Raw genomic sequence first — 21,531 nt, forward strand, 5'->3', positions numbered from 1 at the left:
CTGTAAAGGATACTGGTCAACAGTTCAGCAAAAGGACTAACAATGCACAGTTGCAGGAATAGCTACTATTGTAGTAGTTCATACATGCAGCAAAGCGACCTTATTAAACTGTAGAACGATGACAATATAAACTGCTCTGTAATTCCAATTCCTATGCAAAGGAGATTTGATAAACAAATTCCAGATGCATCTAAGGCACTCCAAATCACAGTGCTGGCACTGAAGTGAAATATACAGCTGGCACCAGCAGATCACTGGTTCATGAATGGCTTTTCTTGTGAATCCACTAGTGACCATTTGACAGCCATGACATGGTGGCCATTGACCGACTTAAATACAAACAGCTATGGCAACTCAGCAGCTGATATGCTGACATAACTGTAGCTTCCAACTCAGTGCCAAAAAATTCTGGCAAAGGGCAGAGATCCTTTTATACCTTCCAATCTCTCTAATCCCTAACCTTGAGCACTTCTCGAAAAGCTTGATAAGATGACAAAATGCAAAAATAGTTGTGTACTGAGATATATTTCTGCATTACAGTGCGCCTCAAAGCCAATCAATACAGCTTCAGAACACACAAGTTCATTAATCTAAAGAACCAGACGAGTGTCTCCGGTTCAACAATGGCTTAGCTATTTGTCGCAAAGCTTAAGTGCATGCACTGGCATTAGCTGCGAGCAATGGCGGTTGCATTTCTGACCTCAATCTAGGTCCCACTCCATGCACCGCCAGCACTGCACCACACACCCCCAGTGCAGCACACATCACAATGAGCCGATCAAAGGAGCATTATCTTTGCAAGACGTTTTAAATAGTGTTGATTTTTATTCTTTTCTACAAGAGCTTTCTGCTTCATTTCATGTTTCAGTGCTGGCCCAACCAGCCTTGATCTAAGAAAATACAGTGAACCGTCCTAATAAATAACAAAGTTGGTTACATAGAATTGCATAATCGCAGTCAATTTTCTTTTCCAGCCTACCTCTTTCTCTTTTATATTACGAAGAGAAGCAGCTTCACTGACAGAATGATTGACTAATTGGTTCTGACAAAGGACATTCAGGACAGAAAAACATGTTCCTATGCCACCTGCTCATGATACCAGTTACCAAAGTGGTAAGAATACATTTTGCTGGCTAAACCTGGGAGAATGGCAAATAAAAGATTGCCAATGAGAGTTTGCTACGCAGAAAAGGGAGGACAGTCCTTTTATTTTTTTTTTTTTTCTATGCAACCTTGCTTTTGCTCATGCACATGCTCTTTCCAGTAATATTCAGAATAGCAAAGTGCAGTGAACACAGTGCCCAATGGAAAATGTCAATATGCTGAAGCAGGCATCATACCAGAGCCTCACTGAAATGTCTGCCTAGCACTGCTCGCATCTATTTACCCCTTGAAAAAGGCACTGTCACACTGACAACTAGGTAAGAAAATTACCTCCAATGTTTGGAGTGGCTGTAATCACCATAATGTAATCATCACATAAATTAGGCCACTTTTCACTGGATCACTGGATCACTGGAATGCTCTACTTTTATCAAAATACTATTCTATGCAGTCGTCTTGAAACATCAGTGGTTGTATTTTACAATGAGCATTTTTGTTATGGAATGCATTCACTCTGTGCTCTTCCCTTGTCACTTCCGGGGTGAAATACTTGGAAAAAAGAGTCTTGGACCAAAACGTTGCGTACTGAAGTGATCGCCTTGTGCTAAGAGAATCCCCCTCGCATTTCAGGAGGTCTCAGGTTCAATTCCTGGTGCCGCTGGGCACACATTGGTTTTTCAACAGGTACAAGATTTCAACCGGCCCGGTGCTTGGCTCTTCTGGGGTAAAATACTTCAGAAAAGGGTCTTGGGCAAAAATGTTGCACTGACGGGCCAGTGATTAGTTCCATCGTTAGACAACCTTAAATCCGCCTTGTGCGGTAAAAGCCCATATAGAAGCCAAAGAAAAAAGAGAGAAAGAGAGAGGAACAAACAGTAGACAGGAAGAACTGACGAGCATAGGGCACCAAATGAAAATGAATAAGTGTAGGGAGTACAGAACAAGATGGAAAAGAATTTTTAGTCTGCCAACTTTAGTAAAGGCCCCGCCTGGTGAGACTAGATTTACATATTCGTTCAACCTCTTTCGCAGATCACCTCAACAACCTGCAAAAAAAAAAAATAATATAATAATAAGTCCAGTTGACACAAAGGCTCAATTTTAAATCTCTTTAAGAAAGTTCCACTTACACTAGGCTCCATCAGCATTGGATCAAAGCATCGATGAATGGCACTGCCCATTAGTTCGTCCAGAAGCACGTGCACAAGGCTGGAGAGAAACAAGATTCACTCAACCAAATAACTGTACTGAGCCGAGAACATTTGCACTTTTCTTTTGCAGCAACACAGATCACTTGCAAGCTTGCTTTCAAAAGTTGCCTGTTGTTATTCAATGTAGTGAGTATTTTTCACTGCTTCTCCCACACAAAAAGTGCATACTATATGTTCTGAAACTCTGGTTCACATTGCACAATAATAGAGTCGAACATTGAGCTAGTCGGTCACACATCTCTTGGAAGAAGGCAGCAGAGCAGGTACAACACAAAACATAAGAAGCACACACAAACACAAGGACAACGCTGCACTGACAACTATATTGACAAGAACCCGCACATCTTCTTCCTCCACTTTACTTCTGCAGCCAACTTCTTTCTTGTCTTTAACATACTGCCAGTTTGTGCAGAAATTCTAATTCCTTCTTCAACAAAACCACTGAAGGCATACTGACACATTGGTCTCCCGAGTCACAGATTGCATATGCTTCATAAATTTCCCTTGCTAACTTATCCTTCATCCTTTTCATAACCTTAACATTGTGAAGGTCAGCTGGACATTTTTGGTATCTACAACCAATGCAGTCTTTGCAGCGCACCGCGAGATTAGTGCCAGATTTGTCCGATATTGCCATAGCGTGCTCTTTAATCCTGTCATTGAAACATCTTCCTGTCTGTCCAATATATTTCTTTCCACAATGCAAGGGAATCTCATAAACAACCCCCTGAATACACTTAGAGTACCTAGTCCGGTGCGAAGTTTTGCATCCAGAGTTGAAGTCCTGGTTGTCAACCCGCACACACATCCTTTTAGCTCTGTTTGGTGCCGTTGGAATAACCCGGGTGCCGTGTCTTTGACCAATCTTCATTAAATTATGGGTGAAGCCATGCATATATGGTACCACTGACCACTTATTTCTTTGAGTAAGGTCTTCTTTTCAAATCCTCCGCTTGATTGGCAGGACAATGCTTCCTATTATGCTACACAGCAAATACTCAGGATACCCTGCCTCCAGAAGCCTCTCAGTCTGGCTTAGAAAACCTTTTTTTGACACGGTGGTGGCATGATTTGTCAAGAGCCGACGTCAATGCAGCCTTCGCAACACCTCTTTTCACTGTTTTTGAATGTTGGGATGTATACGGAAAAAACTGCTTGTTCGCTCTTGGCTGGTAAGTCCAACATAAGTGTTCTGGTAAGAATTCGAGACTCAAATCCAGGAAGCGCAAAACACCTTCGAAATTCTCAGGTGAATCTTAGATCAAGGAAACTTTCTTCAAACACACCCAGGGCTATGTCTTTTAGTTGATCAGTCGCCTTTCCTTTCTCTACATCACACAGTACCAAAAAGTCGTCAACGTAACAAACAATCTTTACAATGCCTTTATCTTTCATAGCCGTCAGAATCCTTCTGTCACATGCGGCTAGGTACACATCGCTCAGACTCTCGAACCTATGCATACACCACTCCTTTGTACATACAATATTCCATCATGGGATGCAACAGTTGAATTGATTTGAGATAGGCTGCAATCAACTGCAAGAATGTATCCACAAACACCCCGGCTGAATTCTGGAAAACTATAGCCTGCTTCTCAATCGTATCTCGTAGTTCTTTCAACAAGCCTTTTTGTGGGATAGAATAGTACACGTCTTCAATATCGAGTGAAAATCCAGAAAGTCTCTATGACGACAGAATATGATAGAATATTGTATGTACAAAGGAATGCATCCCGTTTATAACAATTATCGGTTATAACAATGGAATTTTCGTGGCACTTCAAAAATTGTTATAAATGGACTCGACGTACATGCACCTGCTGCTTAACTCATCTCTGGAAAATAGAACATAGCTGCCCTCTCCCTTCAGGTATCTGGAGCGGTAAACATATGCAGGTACTCGATGAGACCAATATTCCATAGGGCCTACAAAACCATAAAGAAGCCTGCTGGTTTTGCAAGTTTATCAGATTACTGACACCTACGGGCGTACTGGTATTACAAGGCTACCTATTTTATCAGATACCATAGGACCTATTAAACCATCACCTACAAAACCAGCAAGCTACAAGACCTATAAAACCAATACTTCAGCAAGCCTGCAAGACCAGTAGACCCATAAAACTAATGTCAACAATCTGACAGGCTATTGATTTTCTATTGGATCCTTTTCCAACTCCAGATCGTGCACTGGGCCAAGGCGTTTGCCGAAGCCTAAGAACTTTCAGCCACCTACAGCAGCCTGAGGGCCCATCATCATCTTCCCATAACCCCCATTTGCACCATCTGAACCGAGTTCTTGCGAGTCAATAAAGTTCTTTCCCCCTCCACGATGACCTACATTCCCCTTAAAAGATGAATGCCAGAAAATCAAAAGCCTGACTAAAGACCAAGACCAGCTTACTTTTCATCGCTGACAAACCGCCACAGGTACAGCTGCAGGTAGTGGGTGTCAACTTGAACTTGCTGCAGCCCGTACCGACTAAAAGTCTTCAAGCGTACACATTCCAGAAACGTCTGCACAAACACACACAAAAAAAATAACTTGTAGAATAAATGTTTAATGCACTTGTGACTTTGTTTTGCAGAGAAGGCAACAAAACAAGCCCACAGCACTTCAAATTAGCCTTGCTGAATTTTCTGCTCAAATATCTAAGAGATTAGTAAACAAACCAAAGACATGTTGCCGTCCATAATATGAAAAAGAATATGTATTTACAGTTCCTGACTACTTAAAGGTTACAACACATTTTAAACACAAAGTAACATTATTTTTGTTTGAGCATAACCCGGCACAGTACAAAAGTAGTCTACTCATCATGTATAAGCCTGTGACACCTTTATGCACAGTGCTAGCGCACTGAGATTCAAACAAAGCGACACTTGCATGGAAGGGGTGTCCATGGACATACAAGCTATACTCGGGAACAGCTTTCTGTGCCCATACAGCCAAGGCTATGAGGTTGGAGCTTTCTTAAACAGCCCCTGAAATGCTAGTTGTGGTAATATTCAAATGCACGAAATCTATTGAGGTGGTCCTTATGAGTATTCCCAGTGCTTCTGGCAACCGCTCGCGACCAACTGGGGCAACACATCCCCATGCGCACCACGTGGAAACTGCCCCATTGTGGGGGCTTGCTGGGTGCAGCTGCTCGTTGGACGCTCCCAATTTACACGGCCGGAACGGGGCGTGATGGGGCAACGTCGCGACGTTTCTATTTTTCTTGCGTGCTGGCATTGGCTGAGTTGAGGAAAGGAGGAGCATCATTTTCGATCCCTCATACTTTCAGTGCTAATAAAGCCTGCTTAAAAGCTTTTGTGTTGATGATTGATTCGACACCTATTGCTCGTGCATGTTTTATAATTCTAGTAAATAGATTTTCATGGGCCCTTTGAGGTATTACTACGATAAGTAGTTTACGAATATCTGGCTTCTGTTAGAGTCCACAAAATTTATATAGTCAAAACAAGCCAGTCAATACTAACCAGTATAGCTGTAGTATAACACGTCATGTGCACCATTTCCATTGTACTGGCTAGTATTCTAGTGTAATCTTGATCTAAGGATAATGGTTAATAATTGTGTAATGGTATAATGTTCCAGTGTAAGATCTGCAAATTTCCCGGAGGAGTGAGCTGATTCATTTCAGCTGTGCAGCTTTCACTGCATAGCTATAGAAAGTTGTCCCCAAGCATAGATGGACATAGGCACTTCACCTAGAAACCAGCGGTTGGAGCAGCATGCCTATATGCTAACACAGCTGGCCTTTCAGTCTGCAGGCTATCATTGCTGTCAGCTGTCTTCATGGCTGATGATCAACATGCACTATCTACCTACACAAGCACCACAGCTAGTACATGTGTCATGCACCAGAACCCCTTCTTTCTGAAGCCTTTCTGTGTCCGCCAGACAAAAAAAAAATCTTAAAAGGAGCCACCAAGATCTCAACTTCCCATTCTGACAGCAGTTGTGCCATGCATCTGCAGGATGGTTTAATTTTTTTGTCTTATTGTAGAAAACAATCTACTGCTAAAGCTGCTGCAATGGTTTTATTTGTGAACAGTGCCTTTGTCACTCATTCAGTTTAATTTGCTTTCTGTACACACTGATTTCTGAAAATTACAACAAAGGAAGGTTACCAGAAAGAGGATAGGAAAAGTCGATTGCAAATATTCATTTTCTCCACTTATTAGATCACTATGAACAACACAAAAATTGAGGGAATTTTTATTCGTGCCAACGGGAAGGAAGGGGGGTTCACCCAAATTTTACGGCAGTGTCCAATGAGTCCTTTTGCACTGACCTTGCAGTAGTAGCAGACTGCTAGCTTTAAAAATCTGTCGGAGCAGCTTTGCTCAAAGCGTGGAGCAAACTGATTGTCAGTTCTAGTTTGTTTCAAATCATGAAAGGTACTGATGTCTCAGTTCAGTTCAGTCGTTCAGTCGTGTCCGACTCTTCGTGACCCTATGGACCATGTCACGCCACGCTTTCCAGTCTCTCACTATCTTCCTAACATCACATAACTTAGTCTGCAGTGCCTCGAGGATGCCATCTAACCATTGCGTTCGCTGCCTACCCCTTCTCCGGCGACCCTCAACCTTTCCCAACATCAAATCTTTCTCCAGCGACTCCTCTCTTCTCATCAGATGACCAAAGTAGCTGAGCTTTAACTTTAGAATTTGACCCTCCAAAGAGCAGTCAGGGTTTATGGTCGACAGTATCGACTGATTTGATCTTCTGGCAGTCCAAGGAACTCTCAAGAGTCTTCGCCAGCACCACAATTCAAACGCGTCAATTCTTCGGCGGTCAGCCTTTTTCACAGTCCAACTCTCGCATCCATACATCACAACTGGAAAGACCATAGCACGAGTTATACAGATCTTGGTTGGCAGACTAATGTCTCTGCTCTTTACTAGGCGGTCAAGGCTAACCATTGCTCTCTTTCCCAGAAGCAGGCGTCTCCTAATTTCATGGCTGCAGTCTCCTTCCGAGGTAATCTTGGAGCCCAAGAAGAGAAAATCTGTCACAGCTTCCACTTCTTGTCCATTGATGCTCCAGGACTTGATAGGGCAAGACGCCATGATCTTTGTCTTTTTAATGTTCAGTTTAAGCCCAAACTTCTCACTCTCTTCTAGTACGCGCATCAGAAGTCTCTTGAGTTCCACTTCACTTTCTGCCATTAAAGTGGTATCATCCGCATATCTAAGGTTGTTGATACGTTTTCCAGCAATCTTCGCAATCTTCACTCCAGCTGAAGACTCGTCCAGACCGGCCTTCCTCATGATGCACTCTGCATATAGGTTAAATAGGCAGGGCGACAGTATGCAGCCTTGCCTCACTCCTTTCCCAATTGGAAACCAATCAGTAAGACCATGCCCAGTTCTGACTGTGGCCTCTTGTCCTTCATACAGGTTCCTGAGGAGACAGATGAGGTGAATTGGAACTCCCATCTCTTGGAGAGCTTGCCACAATCTGCTGTGATCTACGCAGTCAAACGCTTTCGCATAATCAATAAAGCAGAAGTAGATGGGTTTCTGGAACTCTCTTGCTTTTTCCATGATCCAGCGAAGGTCGGCAATTTGGTCTCTAGTTCCTCTGCCCTTGCGAAACCCAGCTTGCACGTCCGGAAGCTCCCGATCCACATACTGCTGCAGCCTACCTTGGAGGATTTTCAACATCACCTTGCTAGCATGCGAAATAAGCGCGATCGTGCGGTAGTTGGAACAATCTTTGGCACTGCCTTTCTTTGGAATAGGGATGTAAACTGACCTCCTCCAATCCTGTGGCCACTGCAGGGTTGTCCAAATCTTCTGACATAATGTATGCAGATTGTTAACAGCGTTGTCATGGTTGAGGTTTTGAAGCAACTCAGCTGGAATGCCATCAATTCCGCCAGCTTTGTTCTTAGCAAGGCTGGTTAAGGCCCATTCAACTTCACTCTTCAGGATGCCCGGTTCGAGATCAGTAATCACAACCGTCTTATGTTGGGTTTGCACATCCGGGTCCTTCTTGTACAGTTCTGTGTATTCCTGCCACCTCTTCTTTATCTCTGAGGCTTCAGTGAGGTCCTTGCCTCGTTTGTCCTTTATCATGCCCAGCTTAGCACAGAAGCTTCCTTTGGTATCTTTGATTGTCTTATACAGAGCTCTTGTGTTCCTTAATTGGCTGTTGTCCTCAACTGCTTGGCACTGTATGTTCAGGAAGGCATTCTTATCTCTCCTTCCTATTTTCTGAAAATCTGCATTGAGAACCTTGTATCTTTCTCTTCCCCCATAACTTTTGCCATCCTCCTTTCCTCAGCTATTTGCAAAGCCTCTTCAGATAACCAGTTTGCTTTCTTGCATTTCTTTTGCTTTGGAACTACCTTAGTAGCAACTTCTTGTATTATATCACGAACATCAGTCCATATCTCTTCGGGCTCTCTGTCTTCTAGATCTAATTCTTGAAATCGATTCCTCACTTTCACAGCATATTCTAATGGAATTTGATCCAGATCATACCTGAAAGGCCTTCTAGTTTTCTGCGTTTTCCTCAATCGGAGCTTAATTTTGGCAACAAGAAGCTGATGATCGGTGCCACAATCGGCCCCAGGCCTTGTTTTTACTGCTTGTATAGCGCTTCTCCATCTCTGCCGGCAAAGAATATAATCGATCTGATTCCTGTACAAACCGTCCGGTGAAGTCCATGTGTACAGGCGCCTCTTGTGCTGTTGAAAATGAGTATTCGCTATGGTCAGGTTGTTTTCTTGACAAAACTCTACTAGCCTCTGCCCAGCTTCATTTGGCTCGCCAAGACCGAACTTGCCTATAATTCCGGATATTTCTTCACTCCCGACCTTAGCATTCCAGTCTCCTATGAGAAAAACGATGTCTGATGATGGGGTGCGGTATAAAAGGCATTGTAGGTCCGCATAAAATCTCTCAACGTCAGCTTCTTCAGCAGTAGTGGTCGGTGCATAGACTTGGATAACTGTTATGTTGAAAGGGTGACCTTGGATCTGAAGTGAAATCATTCGGTCGTTTTTGGGGTTGTACCCTAGCACTGCTTTGCCCATTCTTCTGTTTACTATGAGAGCGACCCACAATACTGATGTCTCATCCACACATTATGTGAAATGCAAAATCTTTGCCTTTTCTCAATGTCATGAAGCACGATTGTTCAGAAAAACAGAATCACAAAAACTTCCACAGCAAATATTGATTTTGGGGCTTCGACAGCACCAAGACTTGAGCACCGCACACAGGAGGCCTTGCTAACCAAAAAACACACACAAGCAGCTGCAACAGCAAACATAAAATGCAACCAGCCCCAGTTGTTTCGGCTTGATTTGGCTTTGATCGACTGCTTAAACGATGATGCCAATGGTGCCAGTGCAGCCGCTGATGGCAATGCTCACAATTAGAATGCTCATGCAGATTCCGTGATGCAAGTTTTGCAAAAAACTTTCTTGCAAGAGCAGAGGCAACTTATCAGGAGATAAAGGGCAGCAGTCATACAACCGGAAAGTTCAATAAAAAGAAATGGGGAATCTCACGGGTGAAATGGGAGAGTTGGCAGGTATGATAATATTATGCAAGCTGTGGTATTCTATCTGTATCACAACTAGTCAAATACAACATGCCAGTTTTCTTGCTGAAACATGTCAATAACACATTTTGCAAATGAGTTATAACTGAGAGTCATCTCTTATGGATGCTAATTCTGCTATGTTCGTGCTCAAAAATAATTTTACCTTTCTGAAAGTATGTAATATTTATGGTAAGCACATCATTCATTTCATTATATAACACCAAGGCACTTAATTTTAAGAAGTCATTTCATGAATTTAGAAAAACAAGGCAAATAATAATGTCACCATAAATGCCCGTAAGCGATTACTTTATGCTTTGTGTTGCTTTGTGTTCTGTGCAGAACCACTGCATTATGCCGGCACTCTTAACTGCAGTGTAATCCTTACAACACACACTGTTGTTTGCGGTGTATTCATCTTCTTCCCTAAATTTGTAGTGCAATTTTGTTCTTCACTTAGCTTTGCATTCTATCATGCAATAGGAATAATTTTTTTTTATTTTGCAGATATTTATACATTTTCCCATTAGTAATTAGTCAAACTAAATGTATTTTCAGACTGTGACGATCAGTTTGTTTTATATAGATTAGTGTGCAACTGCTTTTAATTTTCTTACCTTGTATACAGGAAGACTTGAGAACCTCCTCCTGTACCTAATCTTTGACAATTTATTTTTACACAATAACAAGAGATTCTGATTGATTCATTGATACACACTGCTCAAGTATTCTACACAAAGGTAAGACAAACTGTACTCATAGCATAATCCAAGATTTCAGTGCTCTTAAAGCAGTAGATAGTTCAGAATATTCAGTGCATCTTATATTTGATGGTGCCATTCATAATCATAATCTCTGATAATAAGCAGTGTGTGAATGTTGAAATTTTCAAATACGAATATGTGAAAAAAAATGCCTTCGAGTATCAAATCGAATACTGAATATCTGATTGTTGAAAAGGGAACAAAAAATTAAAAACAACGACCATTGTTCACCTTGTCTATTATAAAATTCACATGGTACTGCAAATAAAATTAAGCTAGAATTGCACAGAAACATATGGCCTACTGAAAAATACAGTATACATTTATACAGGATTTCGTATACTGTTTATTATTTTTTGTATAGGATGGGAACTAGCATGAAAGTGGGTGGAGCTCTGATATTGCTTCTGAATACAGTAAACGCTCGTTGATTCGGCCTTCAAGGAAGCAGAAAAAAAATTTGCAAATTAACCAAAAGCTTGAATTATCAAACGAGCCTGAAAGAAACTGCTGAAAACCATTTGCATCACAGTAATTTTATCTGATAAAGATCTGCACAATGGCTGTCTGCTTTTAGATTAAACCAAAATGAGAATGCTGTTCTTCCCCGATTTCATCAAGTGCTTCAGCTCATGCACACTATCGGGAGAGCCCTCTTCCCAAAACAGCCCCAAAGCATTATGAGGCGCAATCAAGCATTGTGGTGAACAGTGCTGTGCAGTGGAACTGTGGTGAACTTGAAAATTTTCACTGTGTATCAGTTTTTCCAATACGAATCAAATAACAAACATGTCCAATTTGTATTCGACATTTTGAATATTTGCATGGCCCTACTGAAAATATTATGGGTCAGTAGTAGCATAACAATGAACAAAGAAAGGATTTTTGCAACAATGCTGTTTTGGTTTCTCAAGCTTTCAAACTCTCCGCACATTGCAATTACCATTGCCATTCCAACTGGACAATGCCCAAACAAAATTAACACTTGGGCATGTTGTTTAGACATTATCGGTGCAGTGCATATGATGAGGGTGAGAGGAGAGACGGACACAGAACTGATCTACGTCGCCTCTCGTCCTCGTCGTATGCGTTGTATTGATAATCCCAAACAAAGCTTACAGTTTTGTCATGTACAATAATCGAGCAAATGATCTCAAGGTCACGTCTGCCACAGCCACAATTTCTGTGATAAGTATTCTTCAACCAGTTGCACCTGGCATGAACACTACTCAAATGCAGCTTATTAAGATAAATGAATGCGCATAGATGGTAACATGCACTATGGCACTACAATTTTCTGCAATCTTGCCCTGCTGAGATAATCGGGTCTGACTTTCATGCCTGCAACCGCGTTTCAATGCGTGTGATGCGTGAAATGCCCATGTAATGTATAATGTCAATATATATAGAATGGTTTTTTTTAAATGATCTGAAATGAAATTAAGTCAAATTTATTTTATGATTGATATATCATCCACAGACCTTACTTTTGCAAAAGGTCCGATACCAAGATAAAGACCAAAAACTGCGTGCAAATCCTCTGTCAAACCGAAAATGAGCCAGATCCTGCTCATGCGCGGATCAAAATGAGCCAAATTCACTCTTTACAACCTTTTTTCTCAGCTTTGATAGCAAAGGTCGGACTGTTTCAAGTGTTCTCAATTCCATGACACAAGCAAAACAGCTGAAGCAGGCAAGAAACGAAAAAACTAGCTGTTGGATTGTTGCTTTGTACCCTGTACACGTCTAACATTTCACAACCACCTAATAAAATAATTCTTGACTGAATACATTTTATCTAGTTTATTTTCTGCTGCCGAGTGTAACCAATAGGAAAGAAGAATCTCGCATCAGTACTTGAAGAGCAAGCCTTCTATTAGCGCTTAATTGCTCGATTCAAAGCACAGCAGTGCTCCGAACTACACAAAAAACTATTCCAATTGTTCTCCTGCTTTATTCACAGTATGACCATTTTTAGGCATTATTTGCACGATGAGCACATTAGGTATTAATTGCACAACTTAGCTTACTTTTACCTCAGAGAAGCGACTGCCAGCACGTGGCAAAAGACCCGTGTGGTAATGCAGTGCAGTTCTGTCATCACGTGGCCGCTGCAGACTCGGAAACCGATTTACAACAGCACCCAGAACATCAGTGTGTGTTGCCACAATGCAGTCAGCAACTCGCTGTGAGCCTGACTGTCGCTGACTATCTCTTTTAGTCAACCACACAAACGTGCACACGTAAGTGACCTAACTCATGGAGGACAGCATAAGGGGGTAAAGTTATGGCCTGCCTGTGCTGCTGCTGTTGTTGCGATCATTCTCAATTTTCGTAAGAACCTAAAAACTACACATCTCGGGCCACAGAGCACTAAAAGAATAAAATAAAAATGCACAACAGAAGCGTCGGGCCTAAAGCAGGCCAATACAAGTGCACTGCATACACTGAAGCATGCGTACAAGGATATGAACAGCGTGGTTGCATTTTCGCCCCTTCTGATTTGCAGCAGCAGTAATGTGGTTGAAGCCTATCATGGAGCTTACAGTCCGGCAAAACCAATACATGAGGGCTAAGCTGGCTACGTGTCATTGTGAACATTGTGTTTCAAAGGGCAGACCCCAACTGTCTTGCAGCACTGTGAGGGAGCATGGAATGGATGGTCCCTCTTAATATAGTTGCTCAGACTGCTGCTCTTCTGTCCATTTTATGAGCAGTCTTGTTGAGTTTGCCAGTGCCTTGCCTGGCTATTAATCGACTAATGACATCACTCCACCAGTAAGGATGTATCCACCTTACAATGCTTCACAACAGTATTCATTAAGCTCCCATTTCCAAGCGAGCAATACGTCAAACTGCGATCTCAAATTTTTCTTTTTCTTTTTCTACGGACAGCAATCATTATGAAATAATTGTAAACAAGGTATTGCTGCATGATTGGCGCTTTCTTATTTAATGATTGGTAGGCCTTACAGGTATAACAAAATATGCCGATCATGGGTAAAAATGAATCTTCTTTTTGGCAATATGTCAACTTGTTTTCATAGCTGAGTTTTCTGGGAAAACATTGCCTTTTGTTTTCAATTATATGTACTAATTTTTTAAATTACTCAGAAATATTCTATTCACAACCAACCTTCAATTTTCATATTCCCTCTGAACCTACCTCTAATAAATTGCTTTTTTTTCTGGCCACGACTCGCAGATTATTTCATATGTAAGTTGCCCTGGCAGTGCTCTAAAGATATTAGATTCACACTGAGCTTTGAATTCACTTTGCAATCAAAATTAAACCTCTGTGAGCGCTATCAGTATGTTGACATTAATGGCATATCATCCAGCAAAATGCGAATTCTTTATGGTGTGCCCCAGGGATCCATTTTAGGGCCGTTTTTATTTCTGGTATATATCAATGACATTACCTCAATCACTGGCTTTACTGATATAGTTTTATATGCGGATGACACCAATGTCTTCTTCACTGGACCAAGCAAAGCAAGCTTGGAAAAAGCTGCAAATGAATATCTGCTTAAATTGCCACGGTGGCTTTCAAATAATAAACAATCTAAATACAAGTAAAACAAAGTATATAATATTCAAGCCCTTAATTAGGCGAGACTACACAACTATAATATAACTTATGATGGAGCTCTGATAGAACAGGTAAAAGAACAAAAATTTTTGGGTGTATGGTTCAGCGAAGAGTTGTCATGGACTACGCATGTTAATAAACTAAAAGCTGACTTGGCACTAGTAACCGGGAGCATCTATAAAATTAGAAACCTTATACCCACTTTTTTAAAACAGGTATTATATTATTCTCTTTTTTACTCTAGACTAAGCTATGGAATATTAGTTTGGAGAACGACGACAGCCTATAATTATAATAAATTAATTGTCGCACAAAAAAAAGGTTCTACGCTTCTGCGAGAACTACAGAGGCGATAGACGCAACTTACGAACCGCGCCACTTTTCATTAAATACAACACGCAAAGTACCAGGTCTACTTTGCATGTAGCAAACCAGGACTAGTACTTTAAATTACTACAGTGGATCCACCAAAACAAACCGCTTATCACCCTAGGCGAACATAGCAGTGTATATCCGATCCGCGATCCTAAAAGAAAAGTGCCTATGACACGAACTAATTATGGTCGCCAAACACTAACTTTTCAGTCTACCAAACTATTGAACAATTCTAGAATGCGCATCGATTTGAACAAATCGTTTACCGTTTTTAAATGTGAATGCAGATGCTTTTTAGTTACTTCTACAATTTCATACACGACTCAATGATGTGTATTTATAACTATGGTGTCAATAAAATAGTTGAGTCGCCAATCTGAGTTTTTCAGATTACACATGGAAATTGTATGTAATGCTTGTAGTTAGATACAAAATTGTTTCTGTATTCTAGTATTTCTTCTCGTGTATTGATTTCGATGTTTGTCGTGCAGGCTTTGCACTTAAAGTTGTCTGTAACTTGAGAGCCTACACGTGTTACAAGAAGCCACATTTTCTTTCGTGCATCCACAATCTGCGTCATTTAGTCTATCTACAAGAAGGTACAATTTTCCCTTTTAATGAGCTTGTTAGGTTGTATTCCCGCTACTGACCGAAGTGTTGTCTTTAGTTCTGTTCTTGATGCAAAAACTTGTAAAAGGGGCCAAGGCCTCGTCAGGCTTTTAGCCTTTAGCCTTGGCCTCCTCTTAGACACTGTCTGAGGAACAAATAAAGGAAAAAAAAAAAACACAATTCGCACAGCTTCAATTTTTTTTTCTATTCTCCGATACAAAAACAGAGACATGCTAATCTTGCTACTGATAGTGTTTTCTTTTGCACAGCTCTAATTCTTTTCTATTCTCCGATACAAAAACAGAGACATGCTGATCTTGCTACTAATAGTGTTTTCTATGTAAACTAAATAACGTGATCTCAAAGCAACATAACAAAGCTCACAGCTTCAAGAAAACGACTTAACGAACACATCCACCTCCAAATGCCAGTTTCATTCCCCTGCAGCGTAGAAAAAACATCTGTGTGGTACTTTAGCTAATTATCAAAAAGTCTGCTAAAGCCAACATTTCACAAGTGATTAAGTATACAGTCAAACCCGGATATATCGAACTCGAAGGGGATCGCGAAATAGTTCGATATATCGATAATTCAATATACAAAAATCAGCTTGTGACGGCACTTACGATGCCAAAACACGATACCGTATTTGTCGCGTAATCAACCCACTCGCATAATGAACCCACACTGCACTTTTGCACAGAGAATTTGAAAAAGAAAAAAAGCGTTAAGGGCAGCTCGCTCACATGCAAGCGATTGAGCGATGCGACGAGCGGCAGCGACAGAGCGAAAAATTTCGAACTTGTTGGAACTGCGTCCCTCTCGCTGCTCGGGCCACCGCGGCAACTCTAAACAAGGTTTCTGTGTTGCCGCGGCAGAAATCGCGAGCGCTTTCGCTTGCATGTCGATGGCGCGCGACACTCCGTTTCGGTCGTCTCATCCACAGCTCATTTCTTGGCAGCGTGCCAAGATGCTGCGCAGCGATAACGTCGGGGCGCGTTTATCTTTTGATAGCTCCTGCGGTGGCGGGGAGCGAACTTGGCAGAGTGCCAGTGATGGCTTGATTGCACGTACAAGCCTGGTTCGATTTATCACGCCGCCGCGCATGGGGCGGGCTTCATGATCGCAGCAGCTGACCGCGTGCTTTCGTTGATTCATACATGCAAGAATAAACGACTCCCGAAAAAAAAAAAAAAAAATCCTGCCGCTTTTTAACATCCGAACAGCGCAACGATAATAAAGGGTGACTCGCAAAAGAAAAAGAAAAAAAGAGAGCAGCCACTATTTAACGTCCGCAGGCACCATAGCCACTTCAGCCGCCGCGCGCAGAGGGTTCGCAACACACGCTGGAGAAAGCGTCGACGCCTGTCTGAAAACGGGCTGAGCTGGCTTGACGTATGCGTGGCGCGTGCTGAAGGAAAGAGATAGCTCGGCAAAAGAATGGGCACACCCACGCACATGGCTTGCAAACGTCATGTGCTGGCGCGCGGGAAACGATACTGCAGATGCGCGCGCCTTTGGGGAATGGGCGCGGCGCTGCCCAGAGCAGCCGTCGCCGAACTGTCCCCTCATTCCTTCCGCGCGTGGCTTGAAAACGTCACACGGCTAACAGCCAAGGGTGATGCGATCGTCTTTGGAGAAGGCCCACTTTCCAGTGCGTGGTGCGGAGTTCAATATATTGAACGACTGGTGAAATTGAGTTCAATATATGACGCGGCTTTCCTATACTTTTACATGGGATTTTCAAGGGGATATTCCGCGAGTTCAATATAACCAAAATTCGATATATCCGGGTTCGATATAACCGGGTTCGACTATATTGAAATATGAAAGCTTGGTACATTATATGAAAGACGGTGGTAACAAGCGTAAGTAGACATGGAGATTGTTTCACATGGGTGAAAATTCTCTTAAAATTAATTTTATGAATTTGTCTATCCGACATCAAAGCACACAAATTAGTGGTTCATACCTTTAAGCCAATCTTGATGATGCCTGTCATGACTGACACACGAGAAAACTCCACTGTGGTAAAGATGTCTATCTTTTCTGAGAAGAGCTTCTGAATGTTGCTCAGCAAGTTGTGGTCAACACTTGACGGCCACCTGGCACTCCAGTGAGCCCGACCTGAGGCGCTGTATGGATAGGTGCGACGGCTTGAATCACTGCTTCGCTCGTTGCGGGCACCTTCCTCATACAGTTGGCCCACACGCACATCCACTGCTGTCACATCCTCTACGACACGCTTCATCACTGCCCGCACATTGCGAGGCTCAAGGGCATTCATCCAGTCCCGTGCTTCAACACTCTTCCGCAGCATCTAAAAGAGCACCAAACCATGGCATTACAAGGAAACGCACTGCTCGGAGACTGTGTTTCACCTCAAAGTAAAACACACTAAAGACAAGTTCCCAGTCACACAAACAGCTGTGAAAATGTACAAATAGAAACTATGCCTTGAATGGCTGCACAAATATGGCAAGAAACATTAGTGCACGTTTGTGATTTCGACACTTTGATACTACACTATCAGGGCATAGGGTGGAAACTTGGGAAAACGCCAGCTAAAATCTCTGTTTCATTAGAGTCTCTCTCTCTTGGCCATGTTGATTCTGACATTAAAACACTGTTGTAGCGTGACACAGGAGAGGGACAGACAGGAACAGTCCTCTTATTCTCTGTCCCTGCCCTACGCTGCACCATAACAATGTATCAATACCAAAGCATAGTGATGTAGGTAATGTAAGCACCAAGTTGGCTTCATTTTGTCCAACTACAAGAACACAACTTTAACAATACCTTAAAGAAAGTAATAAATTATTTAGCAAAATTCTTCACGCAGGTCTATTTACGAGTTAACCCCTCACTTTCACCATCTAGTTAGGTTGGCCACTGCTATGCACCGCACTGACATCTCCTCCTCCATACTTTTCGAAAAGCTTTTTGTGGAGCAGCAGATTCAACTATCATATTCTTTACATGTAAGAGCGAACTTGAAGTGACACGACCACTGCATGACAGTCCGATGCAGCACTGAACAAAAACTATTAATTCAGAAAACATGCGGATGGTGTATTCCAGAGTTGGCAGTGAAGATGGCCAGCAGAATTTTTATTTCCCAAAACAAAACTCGTAAGCAGTCTTGTATGAAGGCTATTTTAAACAAAGGTTTTCCACCAAGCATATGCTTCAAAGTGAGTAAGATAAAACATGAAATTTTGTGTTCCTCTTCTGTGCAGTTACTGCATAATGAAACAAATTAAAGAGTAAATAACCACTGTGTAAAAACAGAAGGTGCAGCTTCACTGTAAGCCAGCAGAGACCAAAGCAATGAAAGCAACCAATACCAGCACTGCATTTCTTCTCTTTCACCTTGTAGGCATTGAGCTTGCTGAATGCTTTTACCAATTGTCAAAGCTACACTTTGAAAGCTTCTCTATAATGCACACAAAAAATTTGGAAAACACATCTGGATAAAACCCACAGTAAAATCTCATTAATTTGACCCTTGTTAACTTGGACATTTGGATAATTTGAACTAGAGGTGCTCTCCCAGTAGGCACCCATGTAAGTCTATGGTGCTGGACGCTCGTTAATTCGAACAATGGACAGGTTTGCTCCAGTTAATTCGGAGTGATCACGTCACAATATGACCTGCGCAGCCAGGAATTATGAAAATATACCTGCCCAAACCGAGGTGCACAAAAAGTGGTGCCTGCATACTTCATGCACGCCAAGGCAAGGGCAATGACAACCAGAAGTTCTCCCATCGCCGAAACGTAGCTCAGTCACAAAGTTTCGATTTCGCTATAACCTCACGCCATCCCTCAGCTGCAATCGGGCATGCGCGTCAGCCATTCACGGCAAAGTCGCAACGTTTCAGATGCTACTTGGTGAGTCGTGGTTCTTTTTCTATTTTGGAATGGCATAACACTGTTATAACGCCTATGCATATATCCCTCACATGCTGCTTCTGGTACACTGAAACCGAGTGTTGGTCACACGCAGTATCACCGCATTATGCGCTTCACTGCGATTCTCTACCAGGTGACCTGTGCAGTGAAGCATCCTCAAAATGCGACAGGGCTGTTCTGTGGAGGCACCACTGCTATTGCGTAGCACTGTGAAAACGGTAGCAGAAGCCTTTATGATTTTTGAGCACTTCTTCAACATTCCAGACAGTGTGCACAAAGCAAAGCACTTGAAGAAATCAGGTAAAAAATGTCAATCTTACTTGGGTTTCATCTCAAATGCAGACAAGCATCATACAGGTGTTCAACAGATAAAATTAGTCAAACACTTTCAGCAGTGTTTTCAGGCTCATTTGATAATTCAAACACTTTTCCTGGTCTTTTGAAGGCCGATTTAGAGTTTGCATATTCCAACTGGGCCACATGAGCAACAACCACACACAGCTGAGCAGACTTTACAAATTCACAAGCACTTCCCAGCAGTGAAATGCTGCATAGGAACTTTCTTGTGTTTTCCACAGTGCTCTGAAAATTCCATGGCTCCTGCACATTGAAATGTAAGTTTTCTCCAATTGATGCTCTTACTGATGCTTTTTCATGCAAATCTAGCTTTTCTGGTAAGTCATTTTCCAAAGGGTCATATAACTGTTTACTACAGCAACATGACTAAAGGTGTTCTTCCACAGAAGTCTTGCTGCTGGAATGCAATCATCTTTGCTGTCTAGTACATAGCACTGTGGACGGAGGCAAGGACCGAGACGAGACAAACGAGAGAAATGCTTTCACAAAGCATCCTGACTCAAAGGCACAGGTGCGCCATAATGTGGGCTCATATATTGCAAGGTGATAGTTACCTAGGCCAGTTGGTGCATATCTTTGGGAAGATTAAGCAGAACATTGAGATAAGAGAAGACAACACAGACCATGCGATCCCCATGACTACGATGGGAACCAAAGCCAGCTGACCGCCTGTGCCACATGAGGTAGCGGGGGTGGTCAGAGTTGGGGGCAGGGGGAGGGCTTTGTTCTTGCTTTCATACTTTTTGTACATTTCATTTTATTATCACAAACAGATACTAACTAAAGTACTCCAAGCCATTAGGCACATTGTTTTCTCTCCTGTGCACCCTGTTCTCAGCTCATAACAAATTATGATGGGAGTGCTAATATTTGAAAATTTTGAATAGCTAATCAATATCCTTGTATTCGAATATTGGAACAGATCTAACTGGAAGCTATTCGAACTGTAATGAATATGTTACGAAATTCTTAAATGCTTCTTAAATAACTGGCACAACGTTCAAATAAGGTGTTCCATAGTATTTTCCTTCGAAGACTGTTCAAAAAACAACCCGCACTGACACCACGTACCATCTTACAGTGACCGGTATGCCCTGGATAAAAATGCTACAGAGTTGACCTTGATATAATGTCGCTGTTACCTAGTGCTGGGTTGCTAAAAATTAGGCAGAACCATGCTAAAGTGTCATCATGATAAAACACGAACTGACATTACAGGAACGCCTAAAACTCAACAAGGGGCCACAGTTGACAATGCGCTGTGTTCCAGTGCTATCGACCCATCTATGTTGCAAGCAACAAACGCAGCTGTTCCTGCAGCTTTCATTTTTTAAACATTGCACCACATGGCACTACAACAGCTCATGCTTAAAAGCAGCAAAATTTAGTAATAGGACAAAAGAAAGAAAGACACCGCCGAGCAGTGCACTCTCGTCGCTGCAGCGCACTTGCTTCCGAAATTCCAGCACCGATAGCTCTGACGCTTATTAAGGAGCAAGGACACCTGACAGCGCTGGCGATACAAGGCGAGGAGTGCGTTTCCAGGAATAATGGTGGTAGGTAGACTAAGAATGAGAACATGTAACAAGAAGCAAGTGCCTCTATGGTCCAACTAGCTCTAATGACAATGGCACGACTGCGTGTGCTTCTGTCTAGCCTGGCTTCGGTGCTTCCACCTCCCCCACTCTCCCCGCCCCATTTGCAGACACGATGCACAAGCCTGCGCAGAGGTGGTGGCTGCTACTATGGCAGCAGTCACAATATCAGCACAATCAAAACATGTTTTTGCACATTTACGATTTTAAGGTATGGGGATTATTCCGCCTTCCATTCTACACTGTCCTTTCGAGTCTTCATACAAAAACAGCATGTAACGGAAACCTGGATGTAACAAAATATCACCTACTTTTTTTTCAGTTTCACTATAACTAGGCTCCACTGTATTTACACGCCTCTACATTTTACCTGGCTCAGATGTCCCAGCTGCAAAATCACTGTCACCCGCAGTGCGCGGTGAGCTGCCATGAATGCTCAA

General features: G+C 42.2%; 1 protein-coding gene across 3 annotated transcripts in view; it reads right to left on the reverse strand.

The window, feature by feature from the left end:
- Positions 1-506: 506 nt before the first annotated feature.
- Vps51 (vacuolar protein sorting 51) overlaps positions 507-21,531 on the reverse strand; it is a 65,701-nt gene continuing 44,676 nt past the window's right edge. For all 3 annotated transcript variants that reach the window (XM_084591174.1, XM_084591172.1, XM_084591173.1), the window contains exons 16-19: positions 17,198-17,545; positions 4,720-4,832; positions 2,235-2,313; positions 507-2,150 (exon numbers count right to left, since the gene is read on the reverse strand). In XM_084591174.1, coding sequence (XP_084447300.1) covers positions 2,121-2,150; positions 2,235-2,313; positions 4,720-4,832; positions 17,198-17,545 — 570 coding nt within the window. In that variant the 3' untranslated portion in view covers positions 507-2,120. The remainder of the gene's footprint in view (positions 2,151-2,234; positions 2,314-4,719; positions 4,833-17,197; positions 17,546-21,531) is intronic.

Source organism: Amblyomma maculatum, chromosome 1, assembly GCF_055883805.1.
Source record: "Amblyomma maculatum isolate TAMU_Amacu chromosome 1, ASM5588380v1, whole genome shotgun sequence".
Taxonomy (NCBI): Eukaryota; Metazoa; Arthropoda; class Arachnida; order Ixodida; family Ixodidae; genus Amblyomma; species Amblyomma maculatum.